At 46.5% G+C, this 18806-nt stretch overlaps 1 protein-coding gene across 12 annotated transcripts in view; it reads right to left on the reverse strand.

Annotated features, from left to right (window-relative positions):
- The window catches only part of LOC106927895 (myomegalin), a 37650-nt gene that overhangs the window by 2957 nt on the left and 15887 nt on the right, over positions 1 to 18806 (reverse strand). Inside the window, exons 1-41 of one of the 12 annotated variants that reach the window (XM_088014469.1) lie at positions 18058 to 18806; positions 15887 to 16024; positions 15693 to 15812; positions 15518 to 15610; positions 15195 to 15419; positions 14953 to 15111; positions 14766 to 14867; positions 14604 to 14675; positions 14306 to 14443; positions 14029 to 14208; positions 13726 to 13920; positions 13436 to 13618; positions 13240 to 13347; positions 13065 to 13151; positions 12507 to 12610; positions 12241 to 12389; positions 9691 to 9794; positions 9440 to 9606; positions 9035 to 9305; positions 7906 to 8110; positions 7524 to 7640; positions 7160 to 7410; positions 6440 to 6654; positions 6137 to 6254; positions 5924 to 6041; positions 5756 to 5810; positions 5290 to 5537; positions 5127 to 5210; positions 4887 to 5045; positions 4530 to 4778; positions 3493 to 3624; positions 3300 to 3416; positions 3016 to 3205; positions 2810 to 2931; positions 1835 to 2071; positions 1620 to 1721; positions 1201 to 1421; positions 978 to 1121; positions 757 to 895; positions 365 to 411; positions 125 to 179 (exon numbers count right to left, since the gene is read on the reverse strand). The exon at positions 18058 to 18806 is cut by the window's right edge and continues 1220 nt beyond it. In XM_088014469.1, coding sequence (XP_087870595.1) covers positions 125 to 179; positions 365 to 411; positions 757 to 895; positions 978 to 1121; positions 1201 to 1421; positions 1620 to 1721; positions 1835 to 2071; positions 2810 to 2931; positions 3016 to 3205; positions 3300 to 3416; positions 3493 to 3624; positions 4530 to 4778; positions 4887 to 5045; positions 5127 to 5210; positions 5290 to 5537; positions 5756 to 5810; positions 5924 to 6041; positions 6137 to 6254; positions 6440 to 6654; positions 7160 to 7410; positions 7524 to 7640; positions 7906 to 8110; positions 9035 to 9305; positions 9440 to 9606; positions 9691 to 9794; positions 12241 to 12389; positions 12507 to 12610; positions 13065 to 13151; positions 13240 to 13347; positions 13436 to 13618; positions 13726 to 13920; positions 14029 to 14208; positions 14306 to 14443; positions 14604 to 14675; positions 14766 to 14867; positions 14953 to 15111; positions 15195 to 15419; positions 15518 to 15610; positions 15693 to 15812; positions 15887 to 16024; positions 18058 to 18806 — 6669 coding nt within the window. Of the gene's footprint in view, positions 1 to 124; positions 180 to 364; positions 412 to 756; positions 896 to 977; positions 1122 to 1200; positions 1422 to 1619; positions 1722 to 1834; positions 2072 to 2809; positions 2932 to 3015; positions 3206 to 3299; positions 3417 to 3492; positions 3625 to 4529; positions 4779 to 4886; positions 5211 to 5289; positions 5538 to 5755; positions 5811 to 5923; positions 6042 to 6136; positions 6255 to 6439; positions 6655 to 7159; positions 7411 to 7523; positions 7641 to 7905; positions 8111 to 9034; positions 9306 to 9439; positions 9607 to 9690; positions 9795 to 12240; positions 12390 to 12506; positions 12611 to 13064; positions 13152 to 13239; positions 13348 to 13435; positions 13619 to 13725; positions 13921 to 14028; positions 14209 to 14305; positions 14444 to 14603; positions 14676 to 14765; positions 14868 to 14952; positions 15112 to 15194; positions 15420 to 15517; positions 15611 to 15692; positions 15813 to 15886; positions 16025 to 18057 lie in introns of all 12 variants that reach the window. The other 11 variants (XM_015003782.2, XM_015003778.2, XM_088014466.1 and 8 more) reach the window with 11 other exon arrangements.

Here is an 18806-nt window from a genome sequence, read left to right on the forward strand (position 1 = left end):
AGTTCCTAGAAACGCCTTTGCCAGAACAAGAACTCCATAAACCATCATCTTTGAGATAATGAGAAGCGGAAAGTCTGGGGCGGCGTGTACCCGTGTGGCACAACACAAGATGTCAGACAATTACCAGCAGGAGGAGAGGAGGGGGAGGAGCTTAGAGAGGAGAGCCGCAGCTCGTTCTTCTGAGGGATTATAAAGGGGGAGAAAGGAGGAGAGACAAATTCAGAATGAAGGAACAAGGAGACAGTAGTGATGACTTTGTAACACACATTTCAGACATAACAAGTAACCCTGATCACTGCACAAGAAGAACCTGGAGCACAAACAGATAATCTATTGTTATCTAACAGAATAATAGAGTGGTTACCTCTAAATTAGTCCTGGCTTTTTTCAGTACATCGCGGGTCCTTGATACTGTAAAAACAAAAAAAAAAAGTCAAAAGATTTAGTTCCAGCACATCTAAGGATGAAAACAGTTTGAACTTGTGACATTACAATCACACATTTCCTTGTATTTTACTGGGATTTTATACAATATTCCAACACAAAGTAGCTCACAACGTGAAAAGGAATGACAATAACTCAACGTTTTTATAAATAAGAATAGGAAAACAGTGGTGCACGTTTGCATTTAGTCTGCCACGGTCAAAACACTGTAGAATAAACTTTCACTTCACTTACAGCTGCAAGTCTTTTGGGGTATTGATGTGCTTGTTTTTCCACATTTTCTTGCACAAAGAGGTACTTAAAAAAACTCACACTGATTGACTATGAAGTGCTCCATGCTCTCCTTGGTGCGGCTGGTGCTCCTAAGTCTTTGTACTGTCCCTTTAAGAACTTCTTCCTGCTCAGATATACGCAGCTTCAGGGACAAAATCTCCTCCTGCAGGCACTGCTCCTACACACATACACACAATACTTTTAACATGTTTGATCAAACATCAGTAAATTAATTTAATATATGTTCATGTTTCTCAGACCTTCTTAAGGTTTTGGATGGAGGGATCTGTGTTAGGAAGAGCTGCCCTCCAGAACATCTTCAGCAGAGACATGGCCTCCTCCAGGATCTGCCTCAGAGTCTTGGTGTTGGACAGAAGACTCTTCACACATCCATAGTCCACGGCCTGCAAACGCACCTCGTTTATTTAGAAGTATTTCACAGTTTTTTTTACATGACGGAGCGAGCCGGTGATGAGCACAGACCAGGTCGCTGCCCTCTATCTGTTTGCCCTCCAGCAGTGGCGGGGTGAGGCAGGCCTGCAGGGTGGCCTCCATGCGCTGGACGAGGCTCCGGCCCTCCAGGACCTGCTGCTGCAACGCGCTGAAGTCATCGACGTGGCCAATGGCGTGGCGACCGTTACGGTTTGCAAACGACCCATCTGGTGCCTCCCCTTCCAGTTCTGAGTGAGGGTCAAGAGAGTCTGCTGGAGAAGCAGAGGCGCGTCAGATTGTCTGCAGGCTGTCACGAGAATTTGTTCTTTTTAATGGGAAAGAGAGCAGAGCTTCGATTTGATCACAACTATACAGAAACAGGCAGATAAAAGTAAAACAAAACGTTATTGTTAGTATTTTTAATAAAGCATGCATAAACTACTGTAATGCAGGAGTGGTTAAGGTCACACCATTAGCAGGGCTATGGCTGTCGTCCAGGTCTGAGTAGGGGGGACCAGGAGATCCACAGTTAAACAAACCGATGTCCCTGACCGGCGGAGACGGCGCCGGGTCTGTGGAGCACACAGACACACACAGAGCAGGCTTGGACACACTGCAGTCCACACACACCACGGCACGCCGAGCGTCACGAGCGAGTCGCTACGTTTAGAAAGCTCGGTCTCACCGTGCAGCAGCTGTCGTCTGTAGAAGGTTTCCCTCTGAGGGCTGGCGGTCAGCGCGGACAGAGACGGAGCCCGCGGCGACCCCACGCCTAGCTTCTGCTCCAGCTGCTTGTGGAGCTCCAGCTGTTTGAGAGCGCTGTTTTCCTGCACGCTGCTCTGCAGCTGGGCCCGCAGACTCCTGACCTCCCCCAGCAGCTCCCCCAGCTCCGCTGGGAAACCCGCCACCTCACACAGATACCCTGAGCAGGAAATATACAGGAAGAAGCTCTGGATGTTGGGCTTGAAGTCGACCTTCAAGGTGTCGTCCTGATTTATTTAAAGTGCCTGGCAAAAATAATTTTGAATTTGCCAGGCATAAACTTTGTTTGAATTTGTGTAATAATTTTTGAGTCTTTAGTGTATTTTGTGTTGTTTTTTTGTGGTAGACTAACACAGGGTAGCAGGTAATTCTAAAGAGGGAGGAAAGTGATTGACATAAGGCGCAAACTCTAAAAATCTGCCCTTTATTTAAGAGTTTCAAGAAGCCAGACATTATTGTCATAGGCTAGAGTGGCCCAGTCAAAGTCTGGACCTAAATCCAAATGAAAATCTGTGGAAGATTTTAAAAGAAATGCTCACCTGATCAACAGTTTTGATTCTACTTACAATGCATGTGACTTATTTAAAGATATAAGTATAAAGGGGGCTGAATATCACATGAGTGAAAATGCGTTGGTCTACTAGTAAAATGCTTTTCACTTCAAGTTTTATTGGAGTCTCTATGCGTCTTGGGAGTTGGTATAGCTGTGCCAGTAATGTTTTGACTAAATATCACTTATAATTTGAGGTTAGAACTTGGTAAAATATAAAAAAGCCGAAGTTGTAATTAACGACTCTACCACTAGATGGAGCCACCCAAAGGGACATTTACAATAAACTGTAGATACACATTCAAATGTCATTACTAAAATGTGGGTAAAACAAAATGACAGACTGACCTTTGTTAGGCTTGGTGCTGGAACACACTCGGTCATAAACGTGCAGCTCGCTCTGCAGCGAGTGGATCAGTTCTCTGCTCTCACTCAGCTGCTGCTGCAGCAGAGACGTCTCGTGCTGGAGCCTGGCGAGGCGAAGTTTTGTAATTCATAAAAGCAACACAAAACACGCAACGGAGAGAATCGGCGCGGAAAGGAGCGACAGCAACCTGTTGGTTTTGTCCTGGTTGGCCTGTCGCTCCTGCCTCAGAGCGTGGATCTGCTGGCCCTGCTCCTGAGTGTGAGCCTGCAGGCGCCGCAGCTCCTCCTTCCACTGCTCGGCCTCCAGCTCGGCCTGCTTCAGGCGGGTTCTGGCTGCGAACACGGCCTCCCGCAGCTGCGCCAACTCCTCGCTTGTATCTGACGTCAAGAACACCCAGAAAGCTTTTACGGGAGCAATTCATGAGATGAAAATGAGTTTGTGTTGTTTGGAAGCTTTTCAATGACCGTGCACCTGTGCTGGCCTGCAGGCGAGACTGCAGACTGAGATTTTCCTCTTTCAGGACCCTGATTTCACTAGAAAGCTGGGTGACCGTGTCAAGTCCCTGAATGTAGATGTTTGTTGGTGCTCCTGAAAAGGCAATGGTGATTATTGTCATTCAGTTGAAAGAAAGAGATGCTTCAGACGCATCCTGCGGACTCTTTACCTCCATCCCGCCCGGTGGAGGCCAGTTTATCTTCCAGCTGCTGCCTGAGCCTCTCATTGGTTCTGATCGACTCCTCCAAGCGCTGACGGAGGCATCTGACCTCTCGGAGGTGCTCCTCGATCAAATTCACTCCTGCGGACAAGCAGTACATCAGCTTTGTTTCTCCCTCCAAGATGGCGAAGCCCAGGAAACGGGGGTTCACGCCGCTTACGCTTTTTCAACACTTTGTCACAACACAACCAACATTTTCTTTTGTCTGTTTTATCGGAATTACACGTGACAGACAAAAATAAATAAATATTTGAAAAGTTTGACGGCGTGAGTGTGTATGTGGAGCCCTCTAAACATTTACACCTTTCTCTACAGAGAGCCCAGCAAATCTTTCTTGGGGTTTATCTCCGCCATATTTGCGTATCAAAAGGAGAATTTATGCTGCATTCTGCAAACTCATTCTCAGCTGGATTTAATTTCAGACTTTGCATCTCCACAGCATGATGCTGCCATGACCGTGCCTTTCAGTGAGGATGGTGGGTTCAGTTTTGGTGCAGAGCACTTTCTTCTGTTGGTCGATCACCTAAAACTCAGAGTCAGATTTAAAAGGACGTGGGCTGGAAACCGTTTTGGTGCCTTATTAAAAGAACAATTATGTTGCTAATGCAAATTACAGAACATTAACAGGTAGTTCTTTATATAATTAATTATGAAATGATACCAGCTGTAGGTTTAATACGTCCCTTGCCCAGTAGCATCGAGTTGTTCCTCCCAAAAATGACTATAACTTCCTCATTTTCAATACTTCAGTATTGTTTATATGAATTAAAATCCAAATGTATTACTACAGTTTTCCTGATACGAGCAGGCAACTCTTATATAAAATGCAATGTTTGCAAGACTCATTAAAAAAATTAAAAAAAAGTGTTGCCTACTGCTCCTGTAAGTCGTTTCTAAAGTCTAGCCCAGACCAAAACTGCGGTAAAGTTCCTGGTTGCCAAGTAACAAAAAGTGACCAAAGTTGTTTTTTCACACCACCGCCTCACCTGTTTGGCTGCTTGGTGTTTGGTTTCCAGAAAAGGTCCCGTTTGGCTGAACTAAGCTGTCCACGTCCCACAGAGGCTGTCCTCTCAAAAGACCTGAGTCAGATTTAACGGAGTGGCATTCAGGGATGCCACCCAGCTGGTAGTGTTGAAAGGCATGATGGGATAGCTGGTTGTAGCTGGAGAGGTCATGCTGGTTGTGCGGGCCAGGCGGAAGGCCGAACAGGGTCGTGTCCTGGGCGACCGGGAAGCCTGCAATCAGACGCATGTGGACAGGACGAGAAGAGTGAGCCAGAGACGGAGCGAAAATGTCCAAATCCAAAACATTTCACTCGTGACACGCTCTCTGTGGCCCCTCACCCCTGTTCTGCTCATGCATCTGTCTGTAGAGCATGTCCAGCTCTGGGCGAACAGCGGCAACAGACAGGGCCCTGGGCCGGGGGTCAGAAATGACTTCGTAACCCCAGACGTCAGGGCCGGAGGAGACAGAGAGGGAGGAGATGGGTGCACTGAAAGGGGCTGGTGGAGAATGAGAGGAAATTAAACATACCAAACACAAAAGAAGAATTTTTTTTCGTTCTTTTGCAGTGAATCCCGTACCTCTAACTGCAGAAGAGCAAAGCATGCTGGGACAGCTGTTGGAAGCCTTGAGGAGGCCACGAAGAGGCGGGAGAGATGGACAGACTAGGGGAGGGTGCATGGAAGATGAAGGGACAGAACGATGCGTATTTCAGGGAGAAAGAGCAAGTCAGTTTAAGAGTACCGTCTGGCTGTGACGCGTGGCCTTGCTGCCGGAGCCGCTGCTCCTCCGGGAACTCTGTGGCTGCCATGTCCGAGCACAGCTCCAAGTCTTCGTTGCTTTGGTACTCATCGGACACCAGGGAGGTCCTGTCCGATTGGTCGGTGGTCTCAGAGAGGGCGTGGCAGCTGGATGGAGTCTCAGGACGCTGGTGGAGCTTGGTGTGGAGTGACTCGATGAGTTTGTCTTTCTGCTGTAGCTCCTTACTCAGCCTGCAAGAAAAAAAAAAGAAAAAAATCAGGACTTGCATTCAAAGCCACTTACTGATTATTCATTCAACTGAAGCATCTGGAATAACCAAGGAGAGCGGATTAACCTCTAGTCGCCTTCAGCAACACACACACGCACACACCTACACACACACCACACACACACACACGCACGCACACAAAATAGGATTGTGAGTATGAAAATCGATGAGATGACGCACCGTAAGGCAAGCAGCTCATGGCCGGTTTTCTCGCTGTGGTTCTCGGTCCCCTCACCTGTGATTAGGAATCAGGAAAGTTGGAGCACGTTAAAGGAGCAAAAACTTCAAGGGATGATAAAGTAAATATGGTTCTCCTGCTGGGACACCTGACAGAAAAGTTCTCCTTACGTCCACTTATCTTGGTGAGCACCCTCTGAGCCAGGGCGCTGCTCTGAGCCAGCTGCTCCCTGAAGCTCTGACCCATGTAGTAATCGACGTCGTTGGCCCGCAGGAGCTCTTCAAAAGCCTGGGGACAGTTAGGGAGCGAGTATGAAAGCGTAAACATGAAATCTTCCCTCTGTTGCAGAAGACGGAAGAAATTTGGCGGAGAAGCTGCGGCACCTTGGTAGTGTCCCCCAGGTGTTGCGTCAGGATGTGGCAGACCCCCTGGCCCTCTCTCATCCTCTGCCTGAGGTGGGACAGCTCACGAGCCTGAGCCTGGATCAGAGAGTTGTACTTCCTAAGGAGAGGAAGGTTTGACGTGAACCGCTGTGTGGCTTAGAGATAACAGTTTTCTGAGTCTTATGACTGAACTCATGAGCATCTGCTGATAAACTCTAGGGAATAGAGAAAGTGAATCTGCCCAAGTGAAAATGTGCTTCTCGCTGTAAGAACTTCTCCCTACTTCAGTCTATGTCATCTCACCCAGGCCAGGTGGCACATTTCCCCTCTTCCGGTTGACCTTTGCCCTCTGCAGCAGTGGTTTTCAGCTGAGCCTCAAGCGACGCGACTCGCTCCATGAGCTCCTGCAGCTCCCTGCTGTGCCCAGAGCTGGAGCGGACTCCCTGCGTGTCTGACATCCAGCCTTCATCTTCCTCCGCTGCACTGGGGCCCGCCGACCTCTCAAACGCCCAGTTGACCTGAAAGGTGGGCATGAAACGGAGCAGCTAGTGGGAGGAAAGCTCCTTTGGTCAGTCTGAGCATCAAACCATTAGAATTAAGAGACATCATTGAACTGTTTTAGAAAATCACTTAAACAACAATTAATCAAAACTGCATTCATGTTTTAAATGGACGTCTATGAATTACAAATGTTTTAAAAAGTTAGTTTTTTATTTCACTTGAGTGAAGTTGGTTCCTCCCACCTTCTTCAAATTGAATAACATCGGTGTGAAACGTTTGTGCTGCAAAAATGTTTGTCCAGTGGTATTCATAAATGTCTCCAAAGGTCATCAAAGGTCAACTACCTCGTCTACATTTACGAAATCAAACGAAATATGGTGTCAGTCAACTATGTTATGCAAGATGTTTAATATTCACACTTTTGTTTTAAGTTTCCAGAGGTCACCACAGACCAGATCTGCTTCTCCTCACCCACATGAACAAAATCAAGCAAAAAATCCTGCAGGGTGATGTGTTGGTCACCTTGCGTGGCGTGCGCTCCAGGCTGGAGGCGTAGTCGCTGGTGGCGGACAGCGAGCGGACGCGCAGCTGCAGTCCGCGGATCACCTTGTGGCAGCGGGTCAGCTGGGAGCGCAGATCCCGGATCAGATGCTCGTCCACCGTGTTGTAAGCCCCTCTACTCCCGCTACAGTTCCCGCTGTACCAGCCGCCGCCCGCACCCTCACAGTCCTGAGGCTGGGACAGCGACGTGCACATCTCCAAGTCGTCAAACTCTGATCGGACGACAAAGGACGAGGCGCAATGAAGCCCGACAAGTCAGGAGGTGGCTGAGAGTGAACGTTTTGGTCTCCGGGAAGCCGGGTCTGTGTGTGTGTGTGTGGATCACCTGGACTGCTGGCGTCTTCCCTCTCGGCTTCGTTCTCACTGCGGCCGCAGGTCTCGTAGCCGAGATCCTGGAGATCCACCTGCACCTGCTTACTGGCCTGCTGCACGGACGTTTCTGCTGCAATAACACAGGAGCAGGCACAACCTGATTGTGTTTTTCAGCATAAGCTGGTCTTCCACACAGGTGGTGTCACAGATGGACACCAGGGGGCGCTAGACCACCTGTTCTGAAAAAGTTATTTTTTACAGTGCTGTGTGCGGCCTTTAATAAACCTCACACTATTAAGGCAGTTGGCGGTTCCAAGGTGACCTTTTTTTATACTTGCACACCCGCTCCCCAAAATGTCCGCGCATGTCCCTCTGCTTACAAATGACAAACTCACTTAGCAGATCTCTGTAGTCCTTGAGCTGCTCGGCCTGAGCCTGGACGGTGGCTTCGGACACCATCAGCCTCTCTTTCAGCTCTCTGTTCTCCTGCAGGCTCAGGCTCAGGTCAGAGCGAAGACGAGCCGCCTGCTCCCGGAGACCCTCCTCTATATCCTGCCAAATCGCTCCGGCCTCACTGCCACTGCCGGTGGACTCCACCGTCTGCAACAGGGCGGAGATTCAGCAACAAAACAGGTTCAGATGTGCACTGCTGTGGCTGTCTACATCACTGACTGAAAATTGGGAATTTTTACGTAAAAAAGTTTTTAAAACGTAAAATTTCAAAGGTTAACATTACACAGGATATATCAACAAGTTTTGCGACACACAGAATTCACCTAAAATTAATTTTATAGATAAAGTGGGGGAAATACATTCCTAATTGATTTATTGAACTTTATTTTTTAAGTTTCTGGACCATAAAAAAAATTTATGCAAATGGTTTGCATGTCATAGACAAACACAATGTGGCACATTTTAGTGAAAAGGAATGAAAATTATACTTCGTTGTGCTGAAACATGGTGGAGGCAGTATCATGCTGTGGGAATATTTTACTAAAGGGTAGGGAAAGCAAATCAAAAACCTGAATAAAGACAATCTCCATCCAATCTGACTGAACTTGAACTTGTTTGAAAAGCAGAATTGGCCATAAATGTACACTGGGGCAAGTTGCTTCTTGAGGTACAGACTCAGCAAAGTTGACTAAAAAAAAAAAACGCATGTCACACTTTTCTGTTTATTTGCTTAAAAAAAAAAAAAAAAAATATATATATATATATATATATATATATATATATATATATATATATATATATATATATAAAAGTGATGCCTCTTTTCCCTCACAGATTTATGCTGGTTAGTGTTGGTCACATAAGATTAAAATAAAATAAAAGGAAGTTTGTGACTTTCAAAAAGTTCACAGGGTGTGAAAACTTTTCCAGTACACTGTGAATACGAATACATTTAGTCGTGCCCTGAGTTGTAGCCAGATAAAATCCCCTTGTGATTGTGTTGGATTACAAATTCAGAAGTTTTTTGATGGCTAACAATTGCTGTTAAAGTAAATGTGAATAAAATATCACCGTCTCAGCCTGTTTGGACTTCAGGTCCAGCGAGCTCGGCCTCATGCAGTGCCTCTTCCCCGACTCGGCGCTCAGACTAGAGGGACCTCGCTTCCCCGACACCACTGGAGACGATTCAAACTCTTCATCGTCCTCCTCGGCGCTGCTCCTCTCCCTCTCCTCCCGTCGGCTCAGTTTGGTCTCTGCGTTCCTCCTCTGCCCCCCCGCTCTCGGACACCCCCGACTTTCTCTCAGAGCCTCGTTCTCCTGCTGCAACCTCTGCAAGGCGCTCCTACAGCAAGTAAAGAAAAAAAAAACAAACACAAAGCCACCAGAAAAAAAAAGATGATGAATCCACACAGAGGAAGAGCAAAGTAAAATATAAAAAAAGTTTCAGGAAATCTGAGGAGATTCTGAAACGTCCACCTCTTGTCAGATAAAGACGCGTATCCATCCTCTTCCAGCTGCGACTGCACTTCTTCACGCTGAGCATCTGGGGTCCTCTTGGCTCCTTCACGCTGCTTTAGGTGGTGCACCGTCTCCTCTACCAGTCGCCCGGACTCATCACCGGCTCTCTGAGGCTTCGCTGAGGCCTAACGGGACAGGAACGCGTCCATTTTGTTCTCAGAAAAGCCAAAAAAAAAATTTTTCTGAAAGGGATGAAAATGGGCTTTTACCTGAGTGGAGTTCAGGCTGTTATCCTCCTCCTCTATGCTGTCAGTGAACTCCTCGCTGCTGCCGTCTTCATCGTCTACCTCCTCCTCCTCCTCTGAGCTGAACTCTGGAAGCACAATAACCATGTAAGGGCAACATCCACTTCCTCTGGCTCCGTTATGTAATAATAAGTTTTTCTTTCTGTTCTTTGTTTTGCTCCTGCATCACCACTCCATTCCACAGACGTCTCGGCTCTAAACTACCTCACTGGGAGTCATGGGACTGGAGGGAAATGTTATGTCATGTTTTGTTAGCCAACTTATAAGACCATGCAGGTTTGGACATTTGAAGAACTCTGTGCTCGCTGCTCACCACATTTAATAGATTTAGATTTTTACTGAAGTATTGTGGATAATAATCCAGGAGTAAGAGAGGAACTGGAGAAGACTTTTGCTTTGCAGGAAACAAGCGGTTCAGTGGAAAGTGACTCAGCAGGAAATAGATGCACGCATTCGTTCCTGCTGACCAAACAGACTCACACGCCACAAAGTGTCCAGTGAGAGTCGCAGGTTTATTTTTAGATATTCAGAGCATTTTAGGGCCAATTGATCAAATCACTTACTATCAGAAAAAGTTGTTTCTTTATCTGTAAACAAGTGTAAGGGGAGGGTTTGTGACAGAGCAGCCAAATAGGGTGTTTATTGATTGAACAATGCTCTGTGTGCACTGAAGAGGGCTGAATGTGGGGCTCTGTTGATGCTGTGGCTCCACAGACTCAGTGTTTAAATCATACAAGCTTTTATAGCAAAGAAGTGATCGTTTCTATTTTATTATCAAAGATCCTACAAAAATCAGGAATGACATTATGACTACCAGCCTAATAATAAGTCACTCTCTGTCCAAGCATCAAAGTCTTTAATAATTATTGACTTAAAATAACCTCTCATGTCTCACTGAAAAGTAACTTGTAAGTTAGCGTCGTCATATTTCAAGCCAAACCTTTGCTCCTCACTTACATCTGCCCCTGAATATGTTCTTCCTTGGATTATTAGTTTTGGATAGTCTACAGACTGGGACCACGCCACCAGAGCTGCAGTACCAGAGGGGCTTTGACCCAGCTGTCAAACTCGCTCACATCCTTCCCTTCCCCGTTTTTCCTGATGTGAGGGCAAAATGTTAACTTGTTGCCCGTTACGTTCCAATGAAGGGATAACTAGTTGTTCTCAGTGGTCATAATGTTATGCCTGATGTATATATATATATATATATATATATATATATATATATATATATATATATATATATATTCCTTATTTGCAGAATGGGAATATGAAACAGGGTGTTAGAGTCAGAACGGTCATGCAAACAGGACAACCATGCCACAGTTTCATGCACCAGGAAGCAGAGATGGAGGGAAGTTTAAATTCGGAGAAGAACGTATTTTCATTTAGTGTTTGTGGATCCATTGTTTTTTTTTACAAAAATGAAACAAAATTCAGAAAACTTGATTCAGTTGTAAGATTTCAAACAGAAAATCCCTTTGAGGTTGGACCATTTTGTGGATTTATCTTTTGGCATGTAGTATTTTTTATAACAACTTTCTAATTAAACACAATAAAAAATAAGTCGATACCAGAGGTCCTTTTGACAAAAAACAGTACATTTATTTTTATTGCATTAAAAAAAAGAAAAGAAAAAAAATCAAAAATGTTGACATTTATTCCACCTCTCAGGCAAGATGAGGTTTCCTGGAATATGTCCTCTACCGATATTAATTTCTAACGGGCAGGCAACGTTTCACATCTGGATATTGCTCACTACAACACAGAACTGATGAGCACATGTTGCAAAATGATGCATTTATTAAAATAGTGACATTACTTTTCTATCTGAAGCAGTACCTACCAGCTTATATTTCATAGGTCTTCATCTGCATACCTGTTAGACTAAAATATATATATATAAAAAAAAACTGGAGCGAAGCAGGTTTTACGTTACAGAGCGCTGAAGAAAAAAAAAAAAGCTGAAGCTTAAAGTTAACCCTCAAGAGTTGAAATCCTACGCCATCTTCGTCAAATGCAGACACACGGATGACATAAAACAAACGATGGATGGTGAGACGTTTCACTGTAAGGCGCGAGATCGAGAGTCTCCACAAGACGAAACTTCACTGTGCAACAACACGGCCGGCGAGACACGGCAATGCGGAGCAAACCAAACTGCAGAGCAGGCAGTTATCAGAAACAACGGAAAACACATCCACACAATGATCACAGAATATATTATATATTATATATATATAGATAAAAGCTCTGAGGTGCACATATTTCGTTTCAGAGAGGTTAATGTGAACAGAGCTTGTTCTGTGAGTAGAGCTGGTGCTGACTGGGCAGAGCTGCCTCCAGACTGAGGGTCAGACTCTCTCTTTAGAAATTCAGCCGTTTCTCGGACCCTCAGACCTTAGAGGCAGCTCTGTCTCACTTTTAAGACTTTCACTCTGAAGCGCCGAGCGTCAGGGCAGCGTTAGTGAGTGGCCGACTGCAGCCGTGGAGGCTAGTCCCCGCCATTCCCACCTCCAAACTCAGGCTGCCTTTTAGCTGCCCGCTCCAGTGCCAGGGCCATGCTACGGGTCCTGGACAGAACCTCCTCCAGCTGCCCTCGAAGCGCCTGAACCGAGTCTAGTTCGGTGTGCAGGGTCTGGATCTTCTCTGTGCTGCTGTTGCTGTCGAAAAAAAATAAAAAAATAAAAAAACAGAGGAAAGAAAAAAAAATGCATAAAATCCTAAAAGAAGATATTTTGTATTTGCAGAGATGAAAGCATCCCTCCTCCCCCACTTACCCATCACTTCTGCTAAGCTGGGTCAGATTTTGGTATAGCCTCTTTTCTGTCCTCAGGGCGTCATTCAGCTTGTTGTACTCAGACACCAGCTGCTCTAGCACACACTGGAAACCAGAGGCAGAGGTTAAAAATAAACAGTGCTCTGCAAAAGTCATTTTACCCCCATTTTGTAATATCACAACTACAAACATAAATGTATTTTCTTCTGATTTCATGTGATAGACAAACACAAAGCAGCTCATGATGATCTCAAGTCCAGTCTCAAGTCTTTTGCAGTTTTTTCTCTTCAGAATTTCTCGATATTTAGTTTCCATCAACTGCGTAATTGGAGTTGTGAATGGAAATGCATGCCATATTCTTTTATTTAAAAAAAAAAAGTCCATTCATGGATACATATTCTTTTAGTTCTAAAATACATGCCCCTTTGCATCTGACTTTGGTATAAATACCAATAAAATGTGTCAAATTCTGTGGTTATGTGAGTAAAACTATGAATAAATCCACGTAGTGCAAAAGGATAAAGATGGAAAAATGACTTGTTTCCTCTAATTGACGCACTCTTACTTGCTGATGAGCTCCGTCTTTTGTCGCCGCATTCTGAATCTGCCGATGGGCCAGAGAGGAGCGCAGGTCAGCGATCTCCTTCTGCATCAAGAGAACGACTCCGTGTAAAAAAAAAAATTATCGCAAACGTGACTTTGGTGCAGCATCTCGGAGTTTCAGACGAAGATACCTGAGCCTCCTTCTCCTTCCTCAACACCAGCTGGATCTCGTCCTTCAGAGCCTTCACTTCGGCCTCCCTCTCCTCCTGCACGGCCTCCTCCTGTTCCTGGATCAGCTCCTGACACAAAGTGTACCGTGGCGTAAGATTAGGAACGCAGAAGACAAGGTGAGGAGGGAAAACCAAAGAGCGAAGGATCAGCAGGTACCTTAATAAAGGCTTCCTTCTCCTTGAGCAGGCTTCGCAGATGCTCCGCCTCTCCTCCCGTCTCCCTCTCTCTTTCTCGCCTCAGCTCGCTCAGCTCCTGCTCCGTCTGGGTCAGCTGCTTGCGAAGTTCCTGCTGCTCGTTTGTCCGCTCGGTGATCACCAAGGAGAGCCTGTACGAGTAATCCTGAAAGAAATAAAGGACGGAGAGATTTTTCTTAAGATTTCTTTGTTTTTTTCTTTAGCTCTGATCTATCCGCTTAAGTGCATTTTCTTTCCATCTGCACTGCGAACCTGGAGGTACTGGTCTTTGGAGCTGAGCGTGCTGAGCAGATCCAGGACCTGCGCTTGGTGCTCGTCGGTCTGCCGGGTGCGGTCGGACAGCAGCTCCTGGAACAGTTTCTCTTTAAGAGCCAGCCGAGCCTTCAGCTCCTCCACGACCCCCGTGGGGCCGGCCTGGACCCGGGCAACGAGGGCGGTCGTTAGATCCTGCGCGTGATGCACAAAACAGAAAGCGGCGTCGGCAAAAGTAAAACCGGCAGCACAGTTTTGGGCAGCCAGCAGCGCCCGTATGACGGAGGACGTGTTGGGTGTTACCTGTATCTCCTGGCTGCGCGCCTGCAGGGCCGCCTGCAGCTGGTGGATGATGGTGTCCTTCTCCCTCAGAGCCGTTTTCTCCTTCTCCTCGCTCTTCTGCTTCAGCCACTGCAGGTTCCTGTAGGCCTCCGCTGCCTGCTCCAGCTCCAGCTCCTTGCTGCGCACCAGAGCATCCAAACTCTGGCGGTGGAGGAAAAACAAGCCCACACGGATTCATTCGTACAGACAGCGAGAAAAAGAACAAAAAAACAGCTCTGACATTTGCCGGTGAGCGTACCGTGATGGTTTCCTCGTTGTTGGACAGGATGCAGCGGAGCCTCTCCAGGTCGCGCTCCTTCTCCCTGAGGGCGAGCTGCAGCGCCCTCACCTGGCCCTCGCGTTCCTCCAGACAGCGGAACTTGTCATCGATGGAGCGCTGCGAGCAGAAAACCAATTACTTATTGGGTGCAACTCCAGAACATTGTGCTCCTTTTGGAATAAGAAACAAGAATAAACATAAATAAGCAGATATATAAAAAAAAGAAAAGTACCAAACACCCTTTAAATATTCTGTCCTACGGCCGACTGAAGCCTACCGAGTGAACGGTCCGCCCATGTTCAGCCGTGACGCTCATATCACAGGTCGCAAAGTTTACTACAAAGGCTTTCTGTGATATAAAAGCTAATTAACATTTTTAAAAGGGAGGAGGAATGATTGTCATGCAATGTTCTTATAGGGGTTTGTGTGGCTGCTTTACCTCCAGAGCTTGGTCTCTCTCCTTAATCCGCTCCCTCAGCTTCTCTAGCAGAGCATCTCTTGGCTTGGAGCTTTTTGTCGACTCCAACATGTCACAGTACTCCTGAAGGCAGCAACAGCAAAGATCAACGCCCGCTCCGTGAAGCGTATTATAATGAGCGCCTGTGTCTTTGTGTGCGTGATCCTACCTGCAGCTGCCGCTCCTTGTCCTGCAGGGAGCGCTCGAGCCGAGCAATGATCCCGTCTTTCTCCTGCGTCACTGCCGTCTTCTCTGCCTCGCATTCCTTCAGAGCCGCTTCTCTGGTTTGAAGCTCGGAGCGAATCTTCTGCAGAGCACCGTGCAGGTCCTGCGGCGGGAACAGGAGTGATTACAGACACGCACGCACGTGCCTCGTGCATCCGGGTGTAAAAGCAGCACATGAACGCTGACCTGGTTGTGTTTTTCTGTGACCTCCCTGTGCTGCAGTTCCTCTTGTAGGTCGGAGCTGAGCCGGTCCTTGAACCTCAGCAGGTCGTCGCCTTGCCTTTGGCTCTGCCTTAGACTCCTCTGGCTGGCCTCCAGCTCCAGACCCAGAGAGAACAGAGAGCTCTGCACCCGGACCAGCTCGCCCTGCAGCTGGCCGAGCGTCAGGGACTCGCTCATCCCCGCGGGAGTCTTGAGAAAATACGAACGATCAGGCTCCACATCTTAACCACGAGTACGGACGGATTCTGGGACGGGAGACGTGACATAAAACACGCTGTGGGTCTCACCTGGCTTTGAGTGAGCTGGTTACGATGGGCCAGTTCTTGCAGCTTGCACATGGTGCTGTTCTGGCCTTCGATCAAATGGTACAGCTCCTGGGCCTTCAGAGAGACGAGGAAAACAGGAGTCAGCTCACTTAAAAAGAAAAAAATGTTTCAGATTTCTACGTCTGCAAACACGGACCTCGCTGTCTTTGGTGGTGATGGACTCTGTGAGGCCCTGAATGGTTCTTTCCTGACTCTGGGCCGCCTGTCGGAGCGAACGCAGCTCACACTCCATCTCGTTCAGCTTCTCCTGCAGCTTCTAGGAATGGAGAAAAAATAAATAAATCAGACCTGCAGTGTGATTAAAATGTAGCTATTTTTAACATGCCTCACCATGTTGTTGGCCTCGCTCTCCTGGATCTTTGCCTGCAGGGATTGGACCTGGAGCTGGGCCTTCTGCAGCTCGCTGACGCACTGACCCGCCGCACATTCGTACTGGTTGAGCTGACTCTGCTGCTCCTCAACGAGGCTCTGAAGAAGATTATATTAAACCCCATTTATTTGCAATCAACTCGTCGTTTTGTTTCATATTCGTATAAAAGTGTACAATAAGAATAATCTCGACTTAAAGATATACATTTTTACTTTTCAGGACATTACTGTGGTTCATTCAGGCTGGAGATAACAGGGGAACATCAAAGGCTAATAATCTCTTTGAGCTTTCAATCTCCGTCACAGAATGTGCTGAATTAAGACATTTTGACCATTAAAGGTCCTCCTTCCTCTTGAGAACGCAGAGACTGCTGTTCTAGTACTGACTGATCACAGCTGAGTTTTCACAGATTCACCTCTTTGCAGATTTTTCTTAAGTACTCCAAACTGTTCACAGAAAATTCAATTATTCCTTGTTGGGGTTTTTTCCTATTTGTTTCATAAAACATATGAAAGAAAATGTAGGTTGGAAATTCCTAGATGCAGTGCAACTTGGCAGGCTATTGGTAGGCGTTTGCAAGGCGGCCGATTTATTTTCCTTGGAACTGATTAGCTTAGCCGAGTTAAGGAAGGCTGTATATAATAGTTTCTGTGGAAGTGCAAAGATGGTTTGTTTGGTGTTTGAATGATTAAAACAGGTAGTTATGTACATTTTCAGAGATTTCAAGTATTCACAGTCCCAAGGATACCAGGAGCCCAGTGTAATGCTAGCTGTGCTAATAATGCAAACCACCTATATGAAATTCTACAGGAAGTTCAAAATGTCAATTTCATTTTGTTTTCGCTATGCAAATTCATGCCAAATTTACATCCTTTTATATTATGCTTCTTAAAGAGGAATTTAAATGGATGGACATCATTGTAAGCAGGTTAAAGCTTTGCTAAAATATCAGCGGTTGGGTATTAGCCACAAACCTCTAATTGTTCATCTCTACAAGCTAATGGGCCGCACGAGGCAGAGAAGACACTGGAGTGGTTTGTGAGCACGGACATGCATGACTGCACCCAAAGTGTTTCCATAAAAGCATCATTACGTGATAATTTATACGTCTACCGACACTGAGGTTAGCATCTTGTGAGGTTCAGAATTTAACCTAATAGATAAGCAATGTTTTCTTTTTCAAAAACAAACAAACAAAAAAATTAAAGCCTTGAATTGTGTTGCTGAAGCAGCAAACCGGGGCAGAGATGAGCTGAGAAGGTCTGACATTGTGTGGATCACTTTGCCTCAAGGTCTCCAGAAAATAGGTCAACAGTGGAGCCACTCTGTCTTTAAATGTCTCCCCTTATCTAACCTACTTCAGCCATCGGTCTGTGCTTAAGAGGATGAATGCATCCCCCTCGCAGAAGATTATTGATTGGAGTGAGCTGAGATTGGTTGTAGTTTTATCTGAGGAAAACGTGACGAACTGAACTGCCTCTTGTTAAAGTGCAGACAGTAATGTCTGCTGACGTGGCGCTGGGTTGTGAACGTTTTCGGTTCAAGCTATTTTTTAGGTGCCAAGACTGACTAAAACGTTGGCTTTCATCTGTTGTGTAAATGCTGCCATCATATCTCTTCTACAAAAAAAAAAATCTATTCACAGAATCTCAGTTTAGAAAGTTCAGTCTATCTCTGTAAGATATTTAAGATCTATATGAAAAATGGTTGCACTTTCATTTTCTGTTTCCTCTTTAGACAGACGTGGTCATTAGGGAATCAGGCTGTGCCATTGTGCAACTGCCTACCGAAACCTGACTGCTCTCGCAAAGTGTGGTATAACCACACACAGAAGCCTAAGCACATCACACACACACACACACACACACACACACGCACGCACAAACCACAGCTCACATCCTCTTGAGCTGAAGCTATTTGGAGATGCTGTGGGTAGTGTAAGTAACTGACAGCTTGATTATGAAGCTGCTTAAACTAAAAAAAAAAGAAGAGAGTAATTCTTCATGGACAGGGTACGCAGTCAAACGCTGAAGCCTGTTAGCCAGATTCACTCAGGGAGCTGCAGAGTAATAAAATAGTTCCTCTCAGCAGCAGCAGCAGCAGCAGCACTGTTTTCTGTAAGGTCTAGTACCTGATGTGGAGGTGGGGGAGGATACTCCTTGTATAAATCATTCAATAAATCCTCCATGTCAACAAAGTTCAGGTCGTGATCGTCTTCCAAATTCAGCCTGACCAAAGGAGTCTCTGGCTCGGGAGTGGGCATGTGGTTGTCTCTCTCTCCATAAGGCATCCCAAGAAGAGGATCTGGGAATCGCAGCCGAGCCCCTCCGTTCCTGGAGCTCCTCCGGATGAGGACGGGTAGTTTGCTTCCCTTGGTGTGCTGGACTGGGCGATGGGTTGCGTAACTTTGCAGCAGACAGAATGTCAGAGAAAGACTGGGTCCAGGTGAGGACAGCGTCGCTCCCATGTGCTCCTCAGACAGAGAGTCAGAAATGTGGTCGTCTACTGCTGCTTCCCCAGAGGAGATCAGTGATCCGTCTCTCAGCGCTCCAGGCTGAGTGTTGTCTTCGGTCATCTCCAAGGATGCAACTGAGGGGCTGGAACTGCCTCGTCCAGCCAGTGTGCGATCACTGTCTGAAGTCCGGGAAACGTCCTGAGACCCAGGGACCAGGGTTCGAGATGATGGGGCCTCCTCTGAATCGTCCAAGTTCTTCCTCTCCACGTCTCCATCCCCTCCAGTCACACTCCCACCAATGACACTGGCTGAGTATCTGGTTGATGGCCCGCAAGAGGTGCTTCTTGCCAGCTTTCTGGGCACTTTGCAGACCGCTTCATAGTCAGAGTCCGCCACCCGCCAGTAGGAACATCCTCGACACCTCC

The sequence above is a fragment of the Poecilia mexicana genome, unplaced genomic scaffold (genome assembly GCF_051168715.1).
Source record: "Poecilia mexicana isolate PSO_F unplaced genomic scaffold, ASM5116871v1 scaffold_17, whole genome shotgun sequence".
NCBI classification, from domain to species: Eukaryota; Metazoa; Chordata; class Actinopteri; order Cyprinodontiformes; family Poeciliidae; genus Poecilia; species Poecilia mexicana.